This window comes from Xiphophorus maculatus, chromosome 10 (genome assembly GCF_002775205.1).
Source record: "Xiphophorus maculatus strain JP 163 A chromosome 10, X_maculatus-5.0-male, whole genome shotgun sequence".
NCBI classification, from domain to species: domain Eukaryota; kingdom Metazoa; phylum Chordata; class Actinopteri; order Cyprinodontiformes; family Poeciliidae; genus Xiphophorus; species Xiphophorus maculatus.
In genome coordinates, this window is record NC_036452.1 from 119455 (window position 1) to 129062 (window position 9608).

The following is a 9608-nucleotide window of genomic DNA, read 5'->3' on the forward strand; positions in this document are numbered from 1 at the left end:
CAATACTCAACAATGCAGATAATGAATCATTACAAACTATTATTTTATTTATATTAGTATCCTCCACCCATTCTAAAGCTAATAACAGCACATGATTCTGCTGCATATATACTGAGATAATTAGATGTTCTTTTTGAAATATTAATCTTTAACTCATAAATCACTACTGCTATACTAGTTGCTTCATTTTTTGGGTCTAACCCTTTGAGCCATCAGTATAAATTAGCAAATAATCATTATTTCTCCTGATTCTACTTGTAAAGCACATACTGGAGTTGATTTAACTGCCCCTAAAGAAATTCTCAATGCTCTAGCTTGAATAACATCTAATTTTTTTTAACCTAGTTTTAGCCGCTGAACCATACACCACACTCCCATAATCTATTCTTTACCGAATTAGTGACAAATAAATATTTTTAAGTGATTCAAAACTTGCACCTCATGTCAACCTGCTAAACACCTCATAATGTTAAGAACCTTTTTACTTTTCTTCATTATATGTTCTGTGATTTTCTCACAGTTTCTTAGTTTCTTATCAAAAACTACTCCCAAAAAAACCAAAACAATCAACCCTTTCTAACTCTTTCCCATATAAATACAACTTATATATACCTTATAACCAATTTAAATGCTTTATTTCTTTCTCTGACTGCTGTTCTACACTCATCATTCCACCATGGAAATAACTTTCTCCTATTTTTCCCTGATCTCTTTGAAATAAACACCTCAGCAGCTGCTAAAATACACTGACTGATCTCTTGATTCATACTTTCAATACTCAAATCATTTTGAACATTTAAAATCTTACATTCACATAAGTGATTACATTTTTCCCAGTTTGCTTTCCCAAATATCCACTTTCCTCCTATCATTTCAGGACTCTGTACTGACCCATTCTTATATTGCTGGTAATAATGTAATGATCACAACCAAAATACTTATTTTTAACTTGCCAATCACATAATGGAGCCAAACTAGAAACAAATGTTAAATCCAGTACAGATTCCTTACCTGAATTAATATCGTCTTCTTACCATTATTCAAACATACAAGATTATTGCTATCTAAAAAGCTTCTAAAACTTTATCATTATAATCAAGTTTTTCACCTCCCAATAATGAATGATGTGCATTAAAATCTCCACACCAAATATTTCCTTTCATGTCCATCTCCTCAGGTTTACTTATTTCAAGCTTCTTACAAGGATTGTAAAATTTTCTAATCAATATTACATTCTCTTCTACCCATATTTCAATTGCTACATACTCCAAATCAATTATTTTATATGGAATACCTTCCTTAATCAGAGAAAGACACCCACCCCTCATTTCCTTCTTTTCTATCATATCTTACTGCAATTAAATCCAGATACTGAGTCCAAAAAAGGCTTCAGCCATGTTACCTGTATCAAATTATATCAGGTTTTACTTCCTGCTCACAAATAAACTGTTTAAAATCTTGACCATTTGACAAAAGACACCTTGCATTCCTTTGTAAGATTGAAATTATCCTTCTTGACTTGCTTGACTACATATTTCTCCCCTTATATCTTCCCATCGAATATTCTTCAAATCTAAGCTATGGCATGCTGCCTTAATAATCTGAATCCTTTCCGTCTTTGATTTCACATCTGAAGTTGCATTTATTACTCCTGCAATAAAAGTCACCATTTTCTTATTTTCCTCTTCTATTTTCCTTTCAACCATTTCCATAACTTTTTGTATTACTTGTTTTTCTCCTGTCAAAGATTTCCCATTTTGTTTCTTTTTCAAACATTTTACATGCCTTTGCATATGTTACTTTCTGCATAACATTTGTTCTCTGTGTAATTGTTTGCTGTTTCATCATTTCACATGCTCTCCTCCACAACTACAGGACTTTGGTCTAACTCCAACTCCACATTTTCCATATTCATGGTCTCCAGAACTTCGGGCACATCTCGTTTCTCCTTTACACATTTTTGCAACATGGCCAAATTCCTGACAGTTGAAATATTTTACTGGTTTAGGCACAAATTCCCTGACACTAAATCTTATCAAACCAAAGAAAACCTCCTTTGGCACTTCTTTTGTTTCAAACTCCACCAACACAGTTTCTGTTTCAACGTTTTCTGGAGCCTTTATCAGTCTTTGTGCTTCTTTTACTTCCCTATTTCTTTCTTTTAAATTCCCAACTAAATCTTTCATATTTACACTTGAAGGCACTTCTGTGATAATTCCTTTTCTTCCATAATTTATTTTTTCACCGACTCTAACAACTGTTCTAACTTTGACTTTACACAACCACCCAAGTTTCTTTGCCTTTTCCACTTGAACTTCCGAATTACATCCAATCAGAAGATTTCCGTCTCTCTCTATTTTAGCATGTTTAATTTCTCCAACATGCGCTTTAAGTGCTTTTGTTAACTTAAGTGGATCAATCCTCTTAAACCCTTCTCCTTCATCAAATCTTACTGTATACATAGTTGGATTTTTTGATTCTTCTGCTCTTTCCTCAATGCCTTCACTATCAGTGTCTTCCTCACTTCTCTTTTTTCTCTTTCTTTCAGTGGCTCTCTGCTTCTTACCACCCTTTCCCACCTTTTCCCACTTTTTTTCTTCATTTTGACCACCCATCCCTTCCTCGTTACTACAATCCACACTATTCCAGTCACTTCTTTCTAAATCCATCGTTGCCATGTTCTAAATTAAGTCGCATTTATCATCAAAAGTTCAGTTCCAAACTTTTCTGTCTTCACACTACCGCAATCATATGTGGCTACCGGAAATGTCGTCACTCCAGTCCGATGGTCTGAAATGGAGGCCATCTTGCCGGTCTGGAGGCGAGGGAGTTATGGCTGCAGGATGATATGGAAAGCCACGCCCTTGTCCTGTCTCTTTCAAAATAAAAACAAATTTTTCTCGGAGGCCAGATTGTCTGGTATTGTTTGTTTCTCACAGGAGCATTACTTAAACTGACTTGTGGTTGGTAGGAAATACTACAGCGTGAAACAAACAAGATAGTCTGTCTGCAGCCTGTATAATGTCTATATGTGATACGGCCCCTGTGAAAGCCACTTCCGGGTCAGACCGCTTGTCAAAAATGAAATCATGAAAATCAAAATTCAGCGCTTGATATCCGGTTTTTCCATTTTCGTTTTTTGCACTAAATGGGAAGTCGGATAACGAGCCGAGCCGAGCCGAGCTGTTATTTGATTTTGGTTTAATAAATGAAAAACGAAAAAATGAATCTATTTTTGTTTTTTCATTTTTCATTTCAAACAAATAAACGAACTGCCTGAAAATACACAGACAGAAAATTAATATTCCACTTGGAAACTAATTAGGTTTGTTTTCAAGCAGCTGAAGCTGAGTGGGAAGATTAATGGTATTTCAAATGGAGAGCTAGGCTGTATTTCAACTCCTCTGACCACATGGCATCGTCTGCTTGACCCACCACTTTACTTCAAACTGCCTAGCGAAGTACATATTGATGTACAGTATCTGTGTGTGAGGATTCTGAAGGTGTAAAACACTTCAGAATTTCAGAACACAGAGTTTATCACTCCAAAATTCTAATTCAAAATGGCTGCTATAAATGTAAGATGTGATAGTTATATTGATAAAAAAATTCTTACATTAATAAAAGCTATAATCTTGCCCTAGACAACTCAGTAAACCAACAGGAGCATGGACACTTTTCGCAGAGCAATGTCAGTAAAAACATTGCCACAATAAAGATTTTGAATTTGACTTGTATTTTGCCGGAGTGCATTTTATACACGAAAATATTAAATCCACATTTCTGATCATGCATTCCTGCCACCTTCACTAAATATGACCTCAATTTGTAAAAACTCCATTTCCAAATTATGTTTACTTCCTAATCAAAACGTTTTAGAGTCCTGTGTGTAAATCTGTCTATAGTGTCCAGTCACAATCTGAGGCAATTTAAAATAAATGAATGAATGAATGAATGAATGAATGAATGAATGAATGAATGAATGAATGAATGAATATACTCAGAGGGAAATTCACATTTCAGTTCAACCCATCCAAACAACAAATACACAAATAACCCTACAGGTACCTCATGAGTGAGGGGTTAGTGGGGTCCGCCCTTTTGTTAGATGAAAATGACATTAGGTTAAATCAGGGGGAAAAAAAATCATAACTATGTCCAAGTATACACAGTGTGAGGTTGAAAAAAACGTCTGCACATAAAGCATCATATAGACAACATAAGGATGCAAGACCAGTAAAGACGGTGAGTTGTTAATAGCTATGCAGTGTGTGTGTGTATGCATGGGTAAAAAACAAGTTTGTGAACACTGTTCACAGACTTATACACAAAGTTTGAGTTTCCACCGCGAAAAACAGAGCAACAATAAACATGTTGCCAAGATATGCTGCCAAGTATGCTCCTCACACTAATACATAACAGTCTTGCTTTTGCCAGATAGACAGACAGATACAGATTGAATACAATTTTTTTCTCCATGTGTAAAGATGAAGAATTTGTTTGTTATTGTTGCAAAACACAGATTGTATTCAGCAGCACGCACTGCTGGATACAGAGTATGCTGTAGGCTACAGCACAAATTGTACAGAGACTGTATTAAAATTTCTGAATGTACAGCTGGGTGCTGTATGCTCTGTTTATTTAAAGAAAGTAAAAAAAAAAAAATTCCCAGATCTAGCCAACAAAAATACTTTTAATAACCCCAGCTGAAAAACAGGAAATGTTTGATCTGATTTGACGATGACGATGAGAAAAATTTTTTTGTTTTATACTATGTAAAAAGTTGTAAATAACTGAATGTAACTATATGCAGAAATGTTTGAATAACTGTACATAACTGAATTACTGAGAATGCTCTCACAAATAAAGTCATTTACATTATGTAGCTGTAATAATGCCCCCTCACCTCTTCCTGGCTTTCCACTTTTCCTTCCCTCTGCTTCTTCCTCTTGTACTCTGGTGATTGCTGATAACACTCCAGGGCTGAGGACACACTTCCCAGGCTTATTTGTTTCAGTTTAATATGTTTTTATTTTTTGGCCATCAAATTGTGGGTTCTGTTATATTGTCATTTGACTAACCAAATGACGATGTATAGTAATGAATAGAAATGTAAACCCTAAATATACCTAACCAATATTTTTACCACAAGGCTCAATGATCAGAAATTTACCTTAACAAGGGACAACATTTGATATGTACAGGTGTGTAAAAAAGTGTTTGCCCCTTCCTGATTTCCTAATTTATTAAATTTTTTGTATGTTCTTCATACGTCAGCGTTTCAGAATGTCAAATGAATGTAAATATTAGTCAAAAACAACACAAGAAATCAAAATATGCAGTTTTTAAATGTATTTTTGATAAAGGCAACAAAAAAAAAATCCAAATCTATATGACCCTGTGTGAAAAAGTGATCACCCTGTAAACCTAATAACTGGTTGGGCCACCATTAGCAGCACATTTTGTGATAACTTGCAGCGAGACTTTTCCAGCTGTGGAGGAATTCGGGCCACTGATCACTTCAGAATTGTTCTAAATCAGTTACATTGGAGGATTTTCCAGCACAAACTGACTTTTTACAGTCATACTACAGCATCTTATCAGGATTCAGGTCAGGGCTTTAACTACGCTACTCCAAAGTCTTCATTTTGTTTTTGTTCATCCAATCAGACATGGACTTGCTGGTTTGTCTTGGATCATTGTACTGCTAAAGAGCCCAAATATGTTTCAGTTTGAGGTCACCAACAGATAGGTGGACTTTTTATTACCTTAAAGTGGCCAACTCTCTGTTATTCTTCCATCTGTTTGATACAGTAGGGACTACTGCATTTCCCATATCTGTGCCTTCTGTAATTTTTTTTCAGCAGTTAGAACTGTTTAATCCGTTGTTAACACATCGTAACCTGCTTTTCCGAGCCGCCTTTAAACGCACCATGAGCGCTAAGATGCTCCCGCTGGGTTTACACCTGTGCAGCTGCGAAGGAGACCTGCTGCTGGGCAGAGTCGCGGGTGTGTGTTGGAATCATGGCAGCAAACCAGTAAAATGCAAAGAACTTTGCACAGTTTTTTCTCCACAAACTAACTGACTGAGTCGAATAATGCTGTTGGATACAGGTAAATGTTAGCTAAAAGATCACTAGCTAATACCAATACAGTACCTTGAACTTGTAAATAAGTAGCCTGTAGGCTACTGGAGTTGTTGTCTGTGTTCAAAAGTGGGTAGTACTTGATACATTCCCTTGAGTAACTTTTTTTGGAAAAAGGGTACGGTACTTATAACGGTAGTTTTACTGCACTGTACCTTTTTCTTTTACTTGAGTAATATTGCTAAGTATTTATTTTGCTCCCCCCCAAAATAAGCCGATGCCCCCTGTTAAACTCGTCTGGAGTCGGGGCTGATAGTATATGTAAGAGAGTTTGATGGTATATGTGAGAGAGTTTGTAAGTTTTAGTCCCTGGCCTCTCATACATCTCTGCCCACACAAGCAGAAACAGGATGTTCTGATGTTTCTGCACACAAACACACAACCTTTGACAATACAATGGACCTTTCATATTCATCTCACCATTATAGTGCAGCTCAGCATACAGTATATACTGTATGTTGAGAGGTTTGGGTCAAAAGGCTACAGAAATTCTCTGTACACTCTGTAAATTTAAGTCTCTGTGATGATGAGTTCTGGTATGACCACATACCCAGAGCTAACACACAGTAAGCAGCAGTCCCTCAGCTAACTGACTAAAAATAATCCCGGGTTCAAAAAGGCTCTTACTCTCAAAGACGAACCTAAAAATAATTTCATTTCACTGCTTTGTTGCTGATGATATATACATTTATATCCATCCATCTTCTTCACCTTATCCAGGATCGGGTCACGGGGTAGCAGCCTATGAAGGGAGGCCCAGACTTCCCTTTCCCCAGCCTGTTGGACTAGCTCCTCCGGAGGAGCCCCAAGACATTCCCATACCAGCCGAGAAACATGGTCCCTCCAGCGTATCCTGGGTCACCAGGGAGGTGTCCTGACTAGATGCCTGGACCACCTCCACTGGCTCCTCTGAATGTAGAGAAGCAGTAGCTCTACTCTGAGTCCCTCCTGGATGACTGAACTTCTCATCCTATGTCTAAAGGACAGCCCAGATACGCTACGGGCTATACAAGCATTTCGTCCCCTTGTATCTGTGACCTCATTCTTTCGCTCATGACCCAAAACTTATGACCATAGATGAGAGTAGGAACGTAGATTGACCGGTAACTCAAGAGCTTCGCTTTTTCACTCAGCTCTCTCTTCACCACAACAACAGTACAGCACCCACTTCACTGCAGAGGCTGCGCCGATCCGTCTGTCGATCTCCTGCTCCATGTTTCCTTCATTCGTGAACAAGATATCCCAAGATACTTAAACTCCTCCACTTAGGGCAGGACATCCTCCTCTTTTTTGGCTCAAGACAATCGCCCCTGATTTGGAAGCACTGATCCTCATCCCAGCCAAAAGATAAATGGACAAAGAAGGACCTATTGGCATGTGGACCTATTGGTTCCTTTAATAAAGCTGATGACGATGATGGACATTGGAGATGGAAGAAATTCCTGAGAGAATTGCTAAAAACTTTGTGCAGTTCTACAGTTTTGTTCACATTTTACTTCTACCCACTAGTCTTTTCCAAGGTACAAAATCATTATTACAGTGATTTTAACTAAAATGCAAATGAGCACAGAAACAGAAAAGATCATCATTGGGTTTGTTATTATTGCTATTGTCAAATAGCAATGCTATTCTACACTGTTTCTGTGTTTCACCTGATAACTAAACCTTGGGTTCTGATCTATTGGCAGCATTGTTGAGGCAATTTCACAAACTTGCCTGATTCAAGTTTGTGAAACTAGAATTGGGCAACATTGTAACATTGTAATTCAAGATCCTAATTCAGGAATTACTATGCCACAGATTTTTATGATATCATAATTGCAATACATTATACATTAATGAACATTCCTGCAAAGCAGGACTGTGGGTTGTAAAATTCGCTACATTCATTTGGATTTTTTGAGGCAAGAGGAATGAAACTCAGTTTCACCAGCAGCAATGATGATCATTTCTCTTCAGGTTTGGTTCAGGGTCATGTGAAAGGTGAGAGAGTAAAGTTCTTCTTACCTGGTCCATGGTGTTCAGCAGGAAATCCTCTCACTGTTAGTCCTCTGCATCATCAGCTGTGAGACTGGGATGTTGGAGGTTACTTTACACATCTCACTGCCGTAATGCATACAGCACTAAAGTGTTGGTAACCCACATGCTGCATCACATATCCTCCTCTGGAAAGCCTGCTCTCCTGCTCCAGCTTTTCCTTTTCCTCCCTGTCTGATCGCCTACTTCCTCTCCACAGTGTCTATGGTGTAGCAATCCGTACTAAAACAAGGAGAATATGATGGTGTTCCCTTTATTCCTTCTTGGTTTTAATCTGGCCTCACTCTGCTCACTCCCTACCCTCCTCCTCCTGCTCACTCAGCTCTCTCTCTCTCTGCTGTTTCGCCTCCTCCTCCCCCTGTAAAACCTCCTGCTGTTTTGCTCTCCCTCACAGCATTAGAAACTCAGAGAGAAGGGAGGGGGAGGGATCAGAGGGATGTGTGTGTTTGTGTATACCATGTGACCTTATGGTGTTTTGGATTCACCAAGCAGCTGTCACTCTGTTCTCAAAGGTTTACACACTAATGTGAATGTGGGTTTCTGGAAAAACACTGACAGATAGCTAGTTCTCTGTTAGAAAGTTCCATTTTTGTTTGCCAACACCCAAGTAAACTGAAGATAACATTGTTGTGTAGCAGCTACATGTCAGCATGGTGTGAACATGTCTCTGTCCTGTGTTTGAGGCTAGGAGGCATAAATCCAATAAGCTGTTCTGGGAGACAGAATAACTAAAAAAATTACATGTTTGACCTGAGAAAGGTACAAGACTAAGTTATTTTGAGTGAACTGGATTTGAATAGTTTTGTCACTGAAGTGAATGCTTCAGCTCAGCAGTGCGCATGAGCAGTAAAGTTAAAGCTAGCTGTACAATGCTAGCTTTGCTAACAATATGTACAATATCTTGCATATCCGATGATAAATGCCATCATTTACTGCTCTTATTATGGGGGTGTTGACTGACCTGTCGCACATGTGCGACGAAGCTGTAACCAAAGTCTGGAATATAGTGATATGACATTCACAAACAAGTCCATTCTTCTAAACGGCTCTTCACTGTTAATGATAGGACTGATGTCTCACTGAGAGCCGTTCTTTGTTTTTGTAATGCTCTGTGCACACTGCAGTAGTAGTTATTATTATGCTATTGTATTAAAAAAAAATACCTATTTAATCATCAAATAAATAAAATACAAGAACGTAAGATCACACACAGCTCATGCTCATTGCTCTTTGATTATTTTCGTCACCTGTCATCTGTGCGCTTGTTGTTCTTGCTTGTTGCTCCTTGGTCAGTGTTCATAGTTGAGCGTTGCTTATCGTTAGTGCATTGTCATGATTGCTATGTTTAATGGTTCAGACAGTGGTGGTTTCCATCATTGGCCATATGAGGAACTACTCAGGGTGTTATCTTGTTAGGGGCGACTG

General features: G+C 38.0%; 1 protein-coding gene across 1 annotated transcript in view; it reads right to left on the reverse strand.

Annotated features, from left to right (window-relative positions):
* The window catches only part of LOC102223759 (rho GTPase-activating protein 23-like), a 109417-nt gene extending 100920 nt beyond the window's left edge, over nucleotides 1–8497 (reverse strand). Inside the window, exon 1 of the mRNA XM_023340538.1 lies at nucleotides 8154–8497. Coding sequence (XP_023196306.1) covers nucleotides 8154–8162 — 9 coding nt within the window. The 5' untranslated portion in view covers nucleotides 8163–8497. The remainder of the gene's footprint in view (nucleotides 1–8153) is intronic.
* Nucleotides 8498–9608: the final 1111 nt, after the last annotated feature.